Source organism: Lontra canadensis, unplaced genomic scaffold, assembly GCF_010015895.1.
Source record: "Lontra canadensis isolate GAN:19392208 unplaced genomic scaffold, GSC_riverotter_1.0 scaffold67, whole genome shotgun sequence".
NCBI lineage: Eukaryota > Metazoa > Chordata > Mammalia > Carnivora > Mustelidae > Lontra > Lontra canadensis.
The window spans coordinates 4,899,979-4,918,933 of NW_022631061.1; the positions used below are offsets into that span (position 1 = coordinate 4,899,979).

At 34.3% G+C, this 18,955-nt stretch overlaps 1 protein-coding gene across 6 annotated transcripts in view; it reads left to right on the forward strand.

The window, feature by feature from the left end:
- PDS5B (PDS5 cohesin associated factor B) overlaps nt 1–18,955 on the forward strand; it is a 192,954-nt gene that overhangs the window by 167,329 nt on the left and 6,670 nt on the right. For 2 of the 6 annotated variants that reach the window (XM_032880024.1, XM_032880025.1), the window contains exons 25-33: nt 2,146–2,350; nt 3,257–3,371; nt 5,111–5,243; nt 8,035–8,154; nt 9,343–9,405; nt 9,995–10,140; nt 12,835–12,940; nt 17,414–17,853; nt 17,944–18,054. In XM_032880024.1, coding sequence (XP_032735915.1) covers nt 2,146–2,350; nt 3,257–3,371; nt 5,111–5,243; nt 8,035–8,154; nt 9,343–9,405; nt 9,995–10,140; nt 12,835–12,940; nt 17,414–17,853; nt 17,944–18,054 — 1,439 coding nt within the window. The remainder of the gene's footprint in view (nt 1–2,145; nt 2,351–3,256; nt 3,372–5,110; nt 5,244–8,034; nt 8,155–9,342; nt 9,406–9,994; nt 10,141–12,834; nt 12,941–17,413; nt 17,854–17,943; nt 18,055–18,955) is intronic. The other 4 variants (XM_032880027.1, XM_032880026.1, XM_032880029.1 and 1 more) reach the window with 4 other exon arrangements.

The window sequence follows — 18,955 nt, forward strand, 5'->3', positions numbered from 1 at the left end:
AGTAATTAATTTGCATTGTTAGATCCTGAATGATTTGTGAGAAAGTGACAAAAACATGGTCTTGGTTGGAAATGTATTTGAGTAGGAGGGAAGGATGTGTTAGTGGAGATTAATTTTTTAAATGAATGATGTGCTCATTCGTGAATATATTTGAGATACACAGTTAGTAATTGAGCATTTTCATGGTAAATAATCAGATAATGAAGATTCCTTTCCTGCATGGAAATTTTAATACTGACAAAAAGATGAGTTAACATTAACTTTATTTTGTTGAGTGTGAGGGTAGATAATAGATAATATTTCTATGAAAGCTAGAATGTTTTCTAAAAGGTATTTGGTATAATAAATTGAAATTTGTATGCTTATTTATTTTTTTAAAAGATTTTATTTATTTATTTGAGAGAGAGCACGCACACCAGTATGGGGGAGAAGGAGAGGGTAGAAGCAGACTCCCTGCTGAGCAGAAAGTCTGATAGATAAGGGACTTGATTCCAGGACCCCAAGATCATGACCTAAACTGAAGGCAGATGCTTAACCGACTGAGCCACCCAGGTGCCCCTTATTTATTTATTTTTTATATGTATATAATTTTTGAAAAGGTTTTATTTATTTGAGAGAGAATAAACTGAAGTTTAAATTAACTGAAAGGAGATACACAAAATAAGGATTTAAAGGTAAGAGTAAGATGTTATGACTTAGATTTTGCACTTGATCTTAGCCAAAAGGCCGAGAAGCAATGATGACCTAGATTTTGAAGAAAAACAAAATGAACATTATAGATAGTAGAAAGAGTATACATAACATTGCAATAATATGAAACATACCACACTTTGTGTTAATTGGTGGAGGGTAAGGTATAATTATGAAGGTCTTTGTATGTCTGTAGAAGGTCTTTGTATGTCTCATACATGACTCAAATGTCATATTGCACTTTGTCCTATAGTTTATTCCACAGATAATTGGTATATCAGATATTGTGCTAGGTTTGGAGGCACAAAGGTGAATAAAGATACAATTCTTGTCTTTAAGGAATGAGCAGTGATAGGTAAGACCTATAAAACAATTATTTTAATACTGTATAGTAAATGCAATGCTGGAGATATACATAGAATGCCAGGAGGGCAGAGAGCTGGATGCTTGATAAAGACTACACAGTGATTTCTGTAGATTTAGGAACCATTGTTAGAGATGAGGAGGAGTTGTCAGGAGAGTGGAGGTGGGTGATTTAGGAGAGGGAGTATGAGGAAAGCAGGCACAGCGATAATGAACAGTTGGTTCATTTATAGAACTGAAAGTAATTTGGTGTTTCTGAAATTGATTAGCAACACTTGCCTTTAGAGTTGTGCATTTTTTTTTAAGATTTTATTTATTTATTTGACAGACAGATCACAAGTAGGCAGAGAGGCAGGCAGAGAGAGAGGAGGAAGCAGGTTCCCTGCTGAGCAGAGAACCTGATGTGGGGCTCGATCCCAGGACCCTGGGATCATGACCTGAGCCAAAGGCAGAAGCTTTAACCCACTGAGCCACCCAGGTGCCCCTAGAGTTGTGTATTTTAATCTGAATAGTTTTTTCAGTGTTAAAACTAAAATATATGAGTTGGACAGAGTTTTCTCTTGCTCAGTAAGTGAAGTAGTCTAATATGAGATACTATTTAAACTATTTTTAATACCTTAAGTTAGGATGGATCTATATGTACTAGTTTTATCTATTTTAAAAGTCCATCCAGGGTGCCTGGGTGGCTCAGTCAGTTAGCATCTGCCTTTGGCTCAGATCATGATCCCAGGGTCCTGGGATCGAGCCCTGCGTGAGGCCTCCCTGTTCAGTGGGGAGCCTGCTTCTCCCTCTTCCTCTCCCCCTCCCCCTGCTCATGCTTGGGCTCACTTCTCTCTCTCTCTCAGATAAATAAATGAAATCTTTCTTTAAGAACATTCATTATTTTCTAACACATGTAGCTGGTGGTTATTAATTAGGGTCCAGGTGAACATTCTAGCCTTGAAATTATCATATCACAACATCTCAGTCTTGTGAGCAGAAGCAATGTTGTGAATACACTTAGTCTCCTTTCCCCTTCAAATTTTGTATTTGGGGTTTTACTTACTCTTTGCTGCCATGTGAATAATCTGTGGAATAATTATGTCTTTACAGGATGAATGCTATCAAGTAAGACAAGTGTTTGCTCAGAAACTTCACAAAGGCCTTTCCCGATTAAGGCTTCCACTTGAGTATATGGCAATCTGTGCACTTTGTGCAAAAGATCCTGTAAAAGAGAGAAGAGCTCATGCTAGGCAATGTCTGGTAAAAAATATAAATGTGAGACGCGAGTATCTGAAGCAACATGCAGCTGTTAGTGGTAAGCATATATGAAAATGAAAAGTATACTTTTCTAGCCAGTTCCAGTTTTATAGAACACAAACTGATGTTACTGTTATTTATTCTTGTCTAATCAGTAGTCGTTCAATATAAGGTATTACTATTTTTCAGTAACTGCTTTCCTTTTAAAAAGGTCATTTTTAAAATATAAATGCATAGATATTTAAATATCAACTCATTATCTATATAACTGACTAAATGGCTAAGGAAAATAAGCACTGACACTGGAGATACTTTAAGTAAAACAGTAATATACAGATATATGTATAAAGATTGTCTAAGTACTATCTTTGAGATTAAAAAAGTACAGTCTTTCGTTTTTCATCATTCTCACCCAGAGCTGATGTTAATATCAGGTGCTTGTGTGCCTGTTTTTAACCTGCTCACTTTATCCTATCTGTGTTATTATCAAATAGCATCTCATCCATGTTATTATCAAATGGTATCACTCATCCTCTGTTTTTTGTGCCATTGAAAGATGTGTCATATTTTTGCTTAGCAGCTTAACAAGGGAGTGTTAAACATACGGTTGCTCATAATAACAAGAAAAGTGGATCTTAAGTTTCTTAATTTCTTAGTCATGGATAGTTTTTTCTGATCAGTTTTTACCATGTTCATTTGAAACCGAAAATACTTGTCTTAATAGCCTTAGCAAATGGTGCATTTAGTAGGCCTTTCAGTATTGGACGTGGTAGATGAATAAATAAACTGTTTATGATGTTCCTCAACACTGGACATTTCAGTATATTTTTCTACAGTATAGTTTTCCACGTGGTAAACTCTTGGGATGCAGGAAATAATGGTATCAGAGTCAGAGACAGAAAGAGTAAGATTTGGTTTTCTAACAACCTGAATGTTTTTATTTATTTATTTTTTTCTTTTTCAGAAAAATTACTGTCTCTTCTACCAGAATATGTTGTTCCATATACAATTCACCTTTTGGCACATGACCCAGATTATGTTAAAGTACAGGATATTGAGCAACTTAAAGATGTTAAAGAGTAAGACTTTTTTCATCCCATTTTCATGTTTTCTGAAAGGTTTTTCTCTTTGCTGCTAATAATGGAATCCCCGTTATAATTAGTTTATTAGATTTATTTAGTTTCTTAGAAATTTAGGTTCTTTCCCTTATTTGTTCTCTTGTTTTTTTTTCATACCATCCCTTCATATTCATTTCCTATGTGATTTCCCAAAACTTAAGTTAGCATAATTACTGTATTACTGTTCTATTTCTCTACCATTCTGGCATGTCTTTTCTGTTGATGCAGTCCATTAAAAACTTCTGTTACAGTTCTTGTCTTTTCCTACTTTCTTCTGCAACTCTAGATTTTCATGTGGGCTTTATTCACATAGCACTTTTTCTTTGCAGTAACTATCTACCTTTAATAATGGGCTAAGCTGGTAACGAGGGAACTACCCCACTTATTACTCCATTGGTGATTCTCTAGTTCAAGTTTATGACACTTGTAATTATTTCAGTTATTGTTGAGAGGCCAAAAAACCATCTATGCCTGGGTGTGTGGAACAGGGAAATATATTGGTATTAGAGAAGTCTTTATAATACTAGTAGAGTTCTTTAAGTTTGAGGCCCCAATCCTCTTTCTGCTATAATAAAGGATGATCTTTGTGATTTTGAATAAATGAACTTATTATGCCTTTAGCTTCATATTAAAATAACTGGTGGTTTTTTAGTTCATAGAAATATTTTATAGTTAAATATTTGAGGTGCCTCAAGAGGATAAAATCAGATTATAGATAACTTTCTCATGGCAAAGGAAAAGCCATTACCTCCTTCTAGCTACAGTTTGTTTTTTTAAAAACAAGCAATTCTCCCAAAATGAGTTCTGCGTTAGAGTGATTGTGACTAATGAAATCTTCTAAGCACCCTGCTTTCTCAGAGAACTTTGGTTTTTGAAATACATTTAATATTCTTCAGAATTTACTAGACATTTGGTTTATTTTTAAATTGCCCCAGTATAGTCATGAGTAATCACCCCATTCTGTCAGAGAGCCACTCCAGGAGAACTTATCCTATACCTGAGATCTCTAAGGTTATTTTTCCCCTTCTAGAATGATACCTTGTTTCATATTTCTCTCTTCCCCCTTTACTTTTCTCCTCTGTGCCAAAACCCTGTCCCATTCTGTCTATAAAGTGATAAATCACCTTCAGTTTGTTCTGGAATAGGGTTGTATGTAATTAATGTAAGCTAGTGAAACTTCCTTGTAATTTTTCCCTTTCTAAGCAAAGACAGTATATGTAGTTGTCAGCCATGACATTTTCTTCTCTAACTTATTAGCAAGACTTTTAACTACTAAGTTGAGTAGTTATATTTTCTTGAAAACTTCAATCAGGATTGCAGTCAGTCTTGAGTATTGAGGCTTTACTTTATCCCTCACCCAATTATTACTTTAGGCAGTCTTCCCTCCCTATCTTGCTAGGAGTTAGGATCACTTTATTCTCTCCACCATTTAAGTTCTTTTTTAACCTGCCTCCTTGGGAACATTAGTGAAATTTTGGGAAGGGGGTCTTATGAATTCACACCTACATTGCTGGTAAGTTATGGTATGTATGCGTGACACCTTTTTTTCTCTGTTGATTTATAGCTAGTTTTTCCTTTTTATTTTTTTCTGTTTATGGAGTTTATTACATTTTTATTTAGAATTATTGTATCATATTAAACAGCCAGTTTTTTCCACTTCATTTCTTTTTCTCCCCCCTCCTTTTTTTTTTTTTTTTTAGATGTCTTTGGTTCGTTCTAGAAATACTAATGGCTAAAAACGAAAATAACAGTCATGCATTTATCAGAAAGATGGTAGAAAATATTAAACAAACAAAGGATGCCCAAGGACCAGATGATGCAAAAATGAATGAAGTATGTAATTCTTTTTAAATAATTGTGATTCCCTGTTGATTTAAGCATTCGAGTGTGGATATGCTACTTCTGTAGTATGTATAGACATTATCAGTCTTTTTATTAGTATTTAATAATTAGTATTTCTATTAGTAATTTGAATTACTGATCTAGAATCACTAATGTGGAATTAGTAGTAATGCTGTTACTAGGAAATAATGAAAATAATAGGTTAAGGTATATTATTACACTGAAAAATTAATGTGCTTTGCAGATAATTGTGTTGTTTTTACAAGTTGAAGGTTTGTGGCAATCCTGCACTGAGCAAGTCTCGTGGTACCATTTTCCAACAGCATTTGCTTATTTCATGTCTCTGTGTCATATTTTGGTAATTCCTGCAGTACTTCAAACTTTATCATTGTTACCGTCTATGTTATGTAAACTGAGATCAGTGATCTTGGATGTCAACTATTGTAAATGCTTTGGGGTGCCACACCTGCACCCACCTAAGATGGCAAACTGAAATGACAGATGTTATGTGTGTTCTGACTGCTCTATCCAGCAGCTGTTCCCTCATCTCTCTTCCTCTTCTCAGACGCCCCTGTTCCCTGAGACACAGTAATATGGAAATTAGGCCAATTAATAACCCTACAGTGGCCTCTAAGTGTTTAAGTGAAAGGAAGAGTCAGGTGTCTCTTACTTTAAATCAAAAGCTAGAAATGATGAAATTTGGTGAGGAAGTCATGTAGAAACTGAGAAAGACTGAAAGTTAGGTCTCTTGCCAGATAGTTAGCCAAGTTATGCATGCAAAGGAAAAGTTTTTGAAGGAAATTAAATGTGCTACTCCAGTGAAAACACAAATGTTAAGAAAGCAAAACAGCCTTATTGCTGACACAGAGAAAGTTTGGCCTGAATAGCAGATCAGACTGGTGACAACATTCCCTTAAACCACAGCCTAATCCAGAGCGAAGCCCTAACTCTCTGTAATTCTGTGAGGGCTCAGAGAAGTGAGGAAGCCGCAGAAGAAAGCAGAAGCTAACATAAGTTTGAGGGAAAGAAGCCAGCTCCATAACAGAAAGTACAAGCTGAAGCAGCAAGTGCTGGTGGAAAAGCTGAAGCAGAAAGTGCTGGTGGAAAAGCTGCAGCAAGTTACCCAGTAGATCTAGCTAAGGTGGTTAATGAAGGTGATTACACTAAACAACGGTTTTTCAATGTAGATAAAACAGCCTTCTGCTGGAAGATGTCATCAGGGACTTTCATAGCTAGAGAGGAGAAGTCCGTGCATGGTTTCAAAGGACAAGCTGACTCTCTTGTTAGGGGCTAATGCAGCTGGTGACTTGAAGCTGAAGCCAGTGCTCTTGTACCATTCTGACAATCCTAGGGCTCTTATGAATTATGCTAGATTCACTCTGAGTGCTCTATACATAGAACAACAAAGACTGAATAACAGCACATCTGTTTACAACATGGTTTACTCAATATGTTAAGCCCATAGTTAAGATCTGCTAAGAAAGATTCCTTTCAAAATGTTACTCATTGTTGATAATGCACCAGTTCATCCAAAAAGCTCTGACAGAGACATATAATGAGACGAATGCCGTTTTCATGCCTGCTAACACAGCATCCATTCTGCAACCCATGGATCAAGGAATAATTTCTACTTTCAGGTCTTCATTTTAGAAGGGTATAGCTGCCATAGATTGTGGTTCTTCTGATAGGTCTGGGAAAAGTCAATTGAAAACCTGGAAAAGATTCTTCATTCTACATCCATTAAGAACATTTGTGATTAATGGGAAGGATTTAAATTATCAGCATGGAATGGAGTTTGAAAGAAGTTGATTCCAACCCTCCTAAATGTCCTTGAGGGGTTCAAGACTTCCATGGCTGCAGTAACTGCAGATGTGGTAGAAATAGCAAGAGAACTTAGAAGTGGAACCTAGAGATATGCCTGAATTGTTGCAATTTCCCGATAGAACGTTAATGAATTAGGAGTTGCTTGTGATGGATGAGCAAAGAAAGTGGTTTCCTGAGATGAAGGTGAAGATGCTGTGAAGATTGTTGAAAGGACAACAAAAGATTTAGTGTGTTACACAAATTTAGTTGATAAAACACAGTAAGGTTTGAGAGGATTGACTCTAATTTTGAAAGTTCTTCTGTGGGTAAAATCCTATCAAACAGCAGCACATGCTACTGAGAAATTATTCACAAAAGGAAGAGTCAGTCAGTGCAGCAAACTTCATTATTGTCTTGTTTCAAGAAATTGCCACAGTTCAGCAACCACCGCTCTGATCAACAGCAGCCATCAGCACTGAGGCAGGACTCTGTACTAGCAAAAAGATCGCAAGTCACTGAAAGCTCAGATGATGGTTAGCATTTTCAGCAATAAAGTTTTCTAAAAACCTCCATCTATCTATCTATCTGGGCAGGCTCCATGCCCAGCACGGAGCCCTGTGCGGTGCTTGTTTGTACTCATGACCCTAAGAGCAAGACCTGAGCTTAGATCAAGAGTTGATCTGAGTCACCCAGGCACCCCTGCAATAAAATATTTTTTGATTACTTATACTATAATTGTATATTGTATTTAGATATAATGTTGTTACACACTCAGTAGACTATAGTGTAGTGTAAACATAACTTTTACATGCACTGGGAAGCCAAAAAATTCATTTGACTTAATTACAACATTTACTTTATTGTGCTTTAGAGCTGAATCTGCAGTATCTCTGAGGTATGCCTGTACTAGAATTACTCCTAATTCACAGAGTCGAGGATGCTACCTTAAGTATCTAATTTTTTTTTAATACCATTGCAGAAACTGTACACTGTGTGTGATGTTGCCATGAATATCATCATGTCAAAAAGCACCACATACAGTTTGGAATCTCCTAAAGACCCAGTACTACCAGCTCGTTTTTTCACCCAACCTGACAAGGTAGTTGTTGTAGATTTTGTTTGTATAGATTGAAATAAAATGTATTCTCAGCATTAGGTTGTGGGAGGATTAGGAAGGATCGGTACCAAGAGCTGGCGTTCTACTAATGTCTTGGAAAAGTCACTATGAATCTTCCTAATGTGGTTCAAGACAAGAATATGGGTCAAACTAGAGGACACAAATAAGGTTCAGAGATTAGTTAAGATGATCTAGAGTTTGTGTTCAGAGTTTTATGCTGGTGTGAGAATTCAGGCAAAAATGTGATCAAAGCATGTAGATCTCTTGTTATTGGCCATTGATCCAAAATGGGAAGGAGAATGCTGACAGGGTCACAGTCTGAAGTTATAAGCCTTGATTGAGATTCATAACTGGTATGAAGAAACAAGCAGAGAACAGTACTGGAACAGGTTCAAGACCCAAGGAATGTTTACAAAAATGTTCCCAAACCACTTTTACAAACCTCAGGTATTGCATGTGATATAATAAGTGTTTTCCAGAATTGTTCTTAAAGATTCATAAGGCACCTAAGCCTGTTGACTGAGAGTCTGGAAACTACCACTACTGATTTTGGCTTTTCGTACAATACTAATTAAAGTCTAACCAGTGTATAGAGATTAACAACAGCCTTGTATGTATGCTCACCCAGTAGCTAAAAGGGACTGTCTGCTTTTAAGCATTCCCCTTGTTGTGATTAACAACAGGAGTATATGTGGTCTCTTCTCTGGAGAGTATTGTTACAGAAGCATGCGTTTTCTGATGCGCTAACAGAGCTCTAACATGTTAGATGTTAAATGTGTTTTTGTTAATATTGGAGTTGGTATGAGATTAGTTTAAATTTATTACAGTATTTATTTATTTATTTTTAGGGGAGGGGAGGGACAGAGGGAGAGAGAGAATCTTAAGCAGACTCCATGTCCAGAGCAGAGTCCGACACGGGGCTCGATCTCGTGACCCTGAGATCATGATCTGAGCTGAAATGAAGAGGCAGGTGCTTAACCAACTGAGTCACCTAGGTGCCCCTTATTACAGCGTTTAAAATTAGTGACTGAAATTTTGTGTTTGAACTGATTATTTAAATATGTATTATGCACTGTGAAACAAAAGCTGTTGTATGCATTGTTGGCTTCAAAACACCTTTTGTGTAGTGTTTGAATATTCACTAATTGCAACTTTTTCCCTTGCTTGTAGAATTTCAGTAACACCAAAAATTACCTGCCTCCAGAAATGAAATCGTTTTTCACTCCTGGAAAAGTATGTGCTGGGAATCATTCTAATTTTTATGTGGCAGTTTATTTTAGTATTATTGGCATAACTATGTTATTTTATATTTCATTGAAAATTGATATATCTTATGATAGTAAATATAATTATTAGATATCTTCCATTTACTAATTAGAAATAATTATATTTACTGTATAGATGCAAGCTCAGATACATGAATTTATTTTGTAGCTTATAAGAAAGCCCTGGAGACCTTGATCCTTAAATATTTTACCCTATAATAACATGATAAAAGTCTTAAGAGTTAAAAACATCTTCTTAGGTCCTTCCAAAGGAATAGTCTGATTATCTTTTTTTGTTGACTGCATATTTTATTTGTCCTCAGTTTCTATGTAAGCCTTTTCCTCTAGATAGCTAAGATGGCATTAGCTATTATGCCATCTATATAGTTTTTCACTCATTCAAGTGATAATTCATAATCTTTATATTGCTTAAGGATAGGCATATTTGTGTGTGTGATTTGTATGTAAACACTTTGACAGATTTTTTTATGGTTCTTTACATGTAAATTTCTTTTGGCTTTAATCAAATAGAAAGAGATATGCATTTTTCATTTCAGCCTAAAACAACCAATGTTCTAGGAGCTGTTAATAAGCCACTTTCATCAGCAGGCAAGCAATCTCAGACAAAGTCATCTCGAATGGAAACTGTAAGCAATGCAAGCAGCAGCTCAAATCCAAGCTCTCCTGGAAGAATAAAAGGGAGGTAAGTACCTAAGAAATATCATACTTTACATTTAAGGATTCCAACAAGGCACCAAGATCTAAAATGATGTAACCCAAAACATTTAATGTCAGTGCATGGAAATCATTGCATATCTGAACATTCCCATTTAACATTGGTAGCCATTTACAAGTTCTTACTTATTTGCTCTCTTATTTTAGATAGGCATTCCATCTTATTACCCTTTCATATTTTACCTTGCTGGTAGAACCTGTGTTCGTAGACATAAGCTAAATGTCTAGCAGTCATGAAACTGTTATATTATGGTACATCCGTGCAATGGAATACATAATCATTAAAAATGATGAAGTATGAGCTAATATGAATTATTTCCACAATACATTATTGAGTAAAAAAGGCAAAGAATAGAACAATGTTATAGTATTTTCAAGTTTTTAGAAAGGATTTGTATTCACACTGGCTTTTATTGTATAGAAAGTTTTTGGAAGACTACACAATGTCCTATGGTAATCTAGTGTAGGAGGGAGATTATTTTATATATTCTTTGATTTGAATTTCTTTTTCCTGTTACATGTATAAACTTTTTTGTTCAAAAAATTGTTTTAAAATTGTACTTTCAAATCATGCTCTACAAATTTTTCTTTTTAAAAAGGAAAAGGGAAAATTCACACTTTCACTAGTTTCAGTATAATGCTTCGTACACGGTTTGTTAGCCGCAGAACCTTGTACAGGGCTTAACTATCACTGTTTATTGATTTTGCTTAGTTTTTAGGAAAGACTGTGCTATCTTTTGTATTGTTTTTAACCAATCAATAAAGAAAGGACGCATTCTTTTTTTTTTTTTTTTTAATTGGACAGAGAGATCACAAGTAGGCAGAGAGGCAGGCAGAGAGAGAGGAGGAAGCAGGCTCCCCACTAAGCAGAGATCCTGATGCGGGGCTCGATCCCAGCACCCTGGGATCATGACCTGAGCTGAAGGCAGAGGCTTAACCCACTGAGCCACCCAGGCGCCCCAAGAAAGGACACATTCTAAAATGTCTTATCAATTTCCTTGTAATGAATAAATTTTTAAGTGATATATAAAATAGTAGAAATTTAACAAAAATTACTTAAATAGCTCTTGCTTTAGATTCCTGTATTAATACATATCAGTGGCTGATACCTACCTGACCCTTCATCTGTATCATTTGGACGTTTTCTAGTGGATGGCCCCATACTTGACATTACCAAAACATTTCCCCAACTCATTTCCTAAATTACTGGTTTTTCTTTTTGAATTCCTGGTTATAATCAAAGATGATCTAATTCACACAGTCATTTAGACTAAGAGCCTCAGAATTGTCTTTGACTCTTCCCTCTATGCTAAGATATTGCTGTGGAGCCCAGTGATCTGATTTGTACTTTTATTAGATTGCCTTGGTTGTGGAGAATAGAGGAACTAGACTTGAGGTAGAAAAGCCAGTTAGGAGTCAGCTAATAGTAATTCAGGGAAGGGATAGAGGGAGGAAGATGGTAAATAGTCAAATTTAGGATTTATTTTGATGGTAGAGCCAAATAGTTTTGCTGATGGGTCAGATGTGAATAATTATGGAAATGGAATATTTAAGGATGTACCCTAGGTGTTTTGCCTCTGTATTTAGTGGTGGTGCCATTTACTGAGATGTAGAAGCCAAATTTGAGGGGGAACAGACTGTGTGTGTGTGTGTGTGTGTGTGTGTGTGTGTGTGTGTGTTCTGGGGAGATGGAGAAAAGAGGAGTGTCCAAATGACTGTTTTGGTTAAAGTTGAGGTGCCTATTAGAAATTCAAGTGAGTGGACAATTAGCTATGTGAGTCTAGAGCTCAGGGTAACTTCTGGACCAGAGATTGAGATTTAGGATTTAACAATGTTTAAATGGTTTTTAAAGCCAGTTTAAGGTTGTGATCACCTAGGACAGAAGACAGCCTTTATACCAATAAATGAGAGCATGTGCTATTAATTCACTTCGTATTTATTGAATGCCTGCTTGATGGCTGGCACTGGTACAAGTGCTTAGTATAAATTGCTAAGTACAGTTGACAAAATGATACATGCTTGCACTCTAGCAGGGGAAGATAGTAGAGAATAAACACAATAACTTTACTGTATTAGAGGGTAGTAAAAGTACAGAGAAGGAAAAGTGGAATGGGGCTATGGGAGAGATAAGGAACGGTGCAGATTGTAGTAATACAGGCCAATTCAACTTGCTAACAAGAAAAGTTTTAATTTATATGCCCACTCCAAAATGGAATTTAGGTTTTTGTTTTTTTTTTTTTAAGATTTTCTATTTATTTGACAGAGAGATCACAAGTAGGCAGAGGGGCAGGCCTAGAGAGAGGGGGAAGCAGGCTCCCCGTTGAGCAGAGAGCCCAATGCGGGGCTCGATCCCAGAACCCTGAGATCATGACCTGAGCTGAAGGCAGAGGCTTAACCCACTGAGCCACCCAGGCGCCCCGGAATTTAGGTTTTAAAAAGACTTAGGAAAAAAACTAAATTTGTGATTTTTTTAAGTTTCCCTATTATGTTAAATTAAATGTGATTTGTTGCTTGTTGGTTTGTTGCTAAATATGATAGAATAAAATGGATACTTTTTTGAAAAGAATGAAACTTCCTCATAAAGCTGTAAAGCTATACTAGGGAACAGAAAAAATTTTTAAGGTTATTTCATTGCAATAATTATAAATGTCTGTATTAAAAGGCTTGATAGCTCTGAAATGGATCACAGTGAAAATGAAGATTACACAATGTCCTCACCTTTGCCAGGAAAAAAAAGTGACAAGAGAGACGACTCTGATCTTGTAAGGGTGAGATATTTGGTTTGTTTTTATGATAATTATAATAATAATGATAAAAACAATTTTACTGTATAAATAATTTTTACAATGAAACCAGTTAACACTGTTCTCAAATTTGTCACTTGATTTTCTTTTAATGGTTTTAATCACAAATTTGAGTTTACAGTTACCCTCTATCATATAATTTAAGGATATTGAATCTCTTGTATTTCTTGCCATTTTAATAAGTGATCTTTATCTGTAGATCTTTGAAATCAAACATGCCAGTCCCATACTCAGAACTGCTTGGGGGTTTTTTGGTTGTTTTGTTGGTGTTTTTAAAACACAGTAAGTTTAGACTTAGCATCAGAAGGGATGTAGAATGAGGGTCCTTAAAGGTTCTTCCATTTTCGATGATTTCTTGAGCCTTTCATTACTAGACAAGCTTCTAGTGGTGAAATGCTACAGTCTTCATAAAGGCCTCCTTTAGGTTTTAAATTTTAATAATAATGATAACTTATATGACAGAAACAATTTATAAATGTCATTTAAAGACAGATTTAGTGCAGATATAAAATACAGTTATGTATTCAATACAACCTGATAGCTTTAATAATTGGACACATTTTGACCTTCTAGTTTAGCTTTAAACATTTCTTGAATAATCAGTGAGGCTCTCTGAATCAGTTACTTTACCTGTAAAGTGTGGCTACTTAGCTGGTAAGATTTATCAGAATAAATGAATTAGCCTAAGTTAATCGGTGTTGCTGTTGTTTTATTATTATAAAGATCAATATTTTTGATTAATGATTATTATAAAGTAAAAGTTAATGCATTTGAATCTACTCTGTTAGGAGAGGTGGAAGGTTATTAATAAAATACTTTTGCTTTCACTGAAATACTATGCCCTCCATGTCTACCACTGGCCCAACATTACATATCCCAAAACGTTTAAGTTATTTTCAGTTGTTTTCAAGTTTCTCCAGTAATTTGTTTTGCCAGATTGTTTTTCTTTCCACTTGAAAAATTATAATTATGAAATTTTTTCTAAATCCTTACTATTCATACTGTAAATTCTGATTTTTATTGGCTGTTTAAAAATTTTGCCCAAGCAGAATTAAAAATTGATCGCTTAGCCAGAAAGGAATCCTGTTATCTGGATTTATAGAAGAGAACCTTGAATTGAAAAAGGTATTTATGTCTTCTAGTCATACTTCTCACTTAATGCACAAATTCCTTCATTAGCATTTATGAGAGTTGGTTAGCACATGCTTGAAAATGCCTTAGGTGGAGAGCTTATAATTTCTCTCATTTATTGGAATCATCAGCTAGGCCACCCATACCCAGATACTGTCCTGTTCCCTTATTCCCACGTCCCCCCAAAATTTGGGAAACATGGTTGTGATGGATTTTGTTATATTATAAATTCTATATCTAGCTCTACCTTCTGGAGCACTGAAGAACAAAGTTTCTATATTTCATGGAAAAGTTTTGAAATTCTGTGCTTTTGAGATTGATTTGTATGATTATAATGGAGGCCTTTGGCTGCCTTTTGTGTAACATTGCATCCATTTTCAGAAATATTACAAGAACCTTAATAATAAATATCAACTGAAATATCAACTGAATTTAGAATCATGAGACAGAAGTTCAGTTTAAAGACCAGTAGATTATAGTGGAAGAGTACTGTCTTTACTACCTTGACATTAAAATTTCACCACAAAGGAATTATTCTCCATATACATTTATATTCAAATATTTAGTTTTACAAAGAAAAATTTTCTCTGTTTTCTGCTTCAAACCTCAGTTTTATAATCCCTCTGTTCTTAAGACAGTACAGTGCAAAATGAAGAGGAAACTGAGAAGGTAGTGCTTTAGCAAACTAGATTGTTTTATAGTATTCTCAAGAAAGCAGACATTGAATACCCTGTTTACCACCAACCTTTTCCAGAGTTCAACCACCTTATCACATTTTTGGACATCAAAATGAATTGCAACATTTAAAATTGGAGGTGATAATTTTAAATTTAGTTTTAATTCAGTATTTCCCTCCTCTATGCATCTCTGAAAAACAATAATCAATTCTTAATTTATATACAAAACTCTAAATAAACATTAACAAATTAAACCAGTCATTTAAAGGTCTATTTTTCCTGAGTGTAAGGATAATTTAATGCTAAAAAATCTTTTAATATAATATAGCAAATAAGGATACCATATAAGAATACTAACAAGATAATCTCAGGTCATATCAAGAAGACATAAATACAATTAAAAATCCATTCTTGATACATATGAACTCTTAATAAACTAATACAAGCAGGGTATTTCCTTAACATGCTGAAAGTTTTATCTGTTTAAATCATTAGTCATTGATTCAGTTACTCTTAAGTTATTCAAAAAGGCAAAATGCTTGAAGCATTTTTATTAAAAATCAGCAAAACAAGCTACTGTTGTCATCACTATTATTTAAGATTGTTCTAGAATATTTGACAAATTCAGGAAGACATCAACTAGGAGTCAAAGATATGACAATGAAAAAGAAGAAACATTCATTTTTATTTTTGTATTCTTAGAAAAATAAGAGAAGCAATTGAAAAATTAAGAATTTAGCATGGTAATTTTTCTTTATATCAAAATTTTTTATATATATTATGTATGTTATATATTACGTGTATATATATATTCTTTATATACACTTGTGGGGAAGGAGATTTGCTACACCACAATAACCACTACAACAACAAAGATAGATAGATTCATTGATCTAAACTTCCTTAAAAAAAGTAGGGGGAAACTATGTGGAGATATCCAAATTGAGAAACATACAAGACTTGAAGAGAAAGAAGGCATACCATGTTCTTTAATGGGAAAAATGAATAAGAAAAGATGACCGTTCTTTCTAAATGAATCTATATGTAATTATAAAATTCCAGTATGGTTTTAAGCACATGTGGAAGAATAAATAAATACAAAAAAGAAGAGTAATAATATGATAAGCACAGCCAGACACAAATGTATTTATTTATAGTTAGTAAAATATTATGCTGCTATTACAATAGCTCAGAAACATTAATTTTTAAAACATAATACAAAATAAAGGAGGCATTACAAGTCAGTGGTTTTTTAAATGATTGTAATATTCTTTGGGGGGTCGATAGGAAAAATAGTTTAGAACTTTATCTCAAATCCTATTAAGATACAATAATGTCTTTTTGCTCAGGCAGCCATAACAAAATACCATAGACTGGGTGGCTTAAACAATTAATTTTCTTACCATTTTGAAGGTTGGGAATTCAAGATCAAAGTGCTGGCCGATTTGCTTCCTGGTGAGAGCTTTCTTCCTGGTTTGCAGATGGCCACCTTCTCACCCTGTCCTCACATGGTGGAGAGAGACAGAGAGGTCTCTCTGAGGGCCCCACTCACAGTGATGATCTCATCTCAAGTATCTCCCAAAGACCTCTTCTTCAGACACCATAATATTAGGGTTTATAGGTTCAACATGTGAATTTTATGTGGGCACAATTCAGTCCATAACAAATAGGAACTAAAATTTAAATATACACAAAAAAATAGAATGTGGATTAAAATACTAAGACTCCAGTGTACAAATGAGCAAAGAACATAATACCAATGATGTATTTGGGAGTTCTCAGGAAACAAAATGACTATTAAACTAATCAGGTGATTTTTTTTTTTCTTTTCACTGATTTTTAAGAATGTAAGTTGGCACAAACTTTTTGGAAAGAAAATTTACATTAATTTATGGGTATTATACATATATATGTATGGAGAGGTATAAGGGTCATATTATTCTTGATTTCTTTGGAGAATTTCCTCAGTTTCCATCTTCTGGTCAGTGTATAAATTCTCTGATTATAGACTAGGCTTTTATTTTAACTCTGAGTTACAAATTAAATGATTTAAATTGTTTTATTTTTAATTAGTTGTACATGGAAAGAAGCAGTATCTTTCAGAAGTGATTCAGAACTTACTAAAATTTTTAATAAGTGATTAATATATTTAACTTTTCTATCTTGGAACCTCCATTTATAAAATAAAAGTAGTTCTTTTATGGTGTCTAAGCACGATATAGATAGCATAGTTGGTAGTTTATGTCTTATACACTGTGTAATGAAATTGGAATTATTTAAACTATCAAAGCAGATCTTTTGTACTTTAGTTATCCATTGTTCATGCAAGAAATTTAGAATTTTTTTAATGAAATAAATAGCTTTTTGTTAAAATTTATAATTTAATAAAAAACTGATCTTGAAAGGTTTCCATTTGAGGCTCTCTACCATAGTAAAAATAAAAATGTATCCTCTTACCTAGATAATTTTTTTAGTTAAAATACAAGTAGTTATGGTTCTGATGTGTGCTTAAGAACTCTACATTTTATTTAAGCACATTTTTATGACAAAATAGCATGTTTTTTGTTTTATTTTTCAAATTGGGCATACTTAACAATTTTATGTTTGAAATTGTGATTTTTATTCCTAGTCTGAATTGGACAAACCTAGAAGCCGGAAAAAAACACCTGTCACAGATTCAGAAGAGAAATTAGGTATGGATGACCTCACTAAGTTGGTACAGGAACAGAAACCTAAAGGTAGTCAGCGTGGACGGAAGAGAGGCCACACGGCTTCAGAATCAGATGAACAACAGTGGCCTGAGGAAAAGAGGCTCAAAGAAGATATATTAGAAAATGAGGATGAACAGAATAGTCCACCAAAGAAAGGTAAAAGAGGTCGACCACCTAAACCTCTTGGTGGAGGTACACCGAAAGAAGAGCCAACAATGAAAACTTCAAAAAAAGGAACCAAAAAAAAATCTGGACCTTCAGCACCAGAAGAAGAGGAAGAAGAAGAAAGACAAAGTGGAAATACAGAACAGAAGTCAAAGAGCAAACAGCACCGAACATCAAGGAGAGCACAACAGAGGTAAGTACATGCAACTCTGAACTGCATGTATTTAGTGACTATGTTATAAATCATAATTTGATGCTATGCACATTTGGGTCTTCTCCAAAGCAGAGCAGAATCTCCTGAAGGTAGTGCAGTTGAATCCACACAATCCACACCACAAAAAGGACGAGGAAGACCATCAAAAACGCCATCACCATCACAACCAAAAAAAAATGTGTAAGTTGTAAATAATATTAAGTTTCAAACCAGTTTCAAATTATTTTGCAAAAAAGTTCATCATAAGTTTTCAAATATACATAGGGCTATATTTAAAATCCCATATATTTATTCTCATTACACTAGGTAAGATGAAGTTTTTATAAACTTACCTAGGTGATTGATATCCCAATTAACTCTCTGATTTGTACATTTTTACAGGTCTTAGGCAAATCTTTATAAATGAATAGCAAGTAGATTATTTCCAATACAGACTTTATAGTACCTGGAGATGAGAAGGTATTTTTAAATAATCACATCATACTGACCATGTTGCCTTATCATTCCACACTAGAGTTTTTCTTAATGTCTCTCCTCAGCAGGAGGAAAATAGTTTTTACATTTTTGTAAAATAGTTTTTGTAACTATTTTGTAGAATAGTTTTTACATTTTTGCTTTTATTCTTTGAATTGTGTAGGAAAGTAACAGGCATTATTTTTCTTTAAATTATATCTATAGAAATTATCACATGTAGATTTGAAGTTTTTGGTGTTTTGATTTTGTTTCTTTTCTAATCAAATTAACACATCCATATCTACATATAAATAGTTTTGGAAGCACACGAACACATTTATAAGAAGTTACAGTAACAATTCTGTACCTAAGATTATTAAAGTAGTAGGAGTATCAGTACTGTAATTTATATATTTTGTACTTTTCTCAGTTATTTAAATAGAACTAGAATAGCATGTCTTCCATATGTCAGAAATTCTGCAGTTTTCTTAGAATAATCTCATTACATAATTACATCAGTGCCATGGCTTTTCAGACTTGCCAGCACTCCTTGGCTTAATACTTAACTTACCTTAGAAGTGTTTCCTATTCCTGTGTATTCCACAGGAAGAGGAAAAGTTGCCTGAGT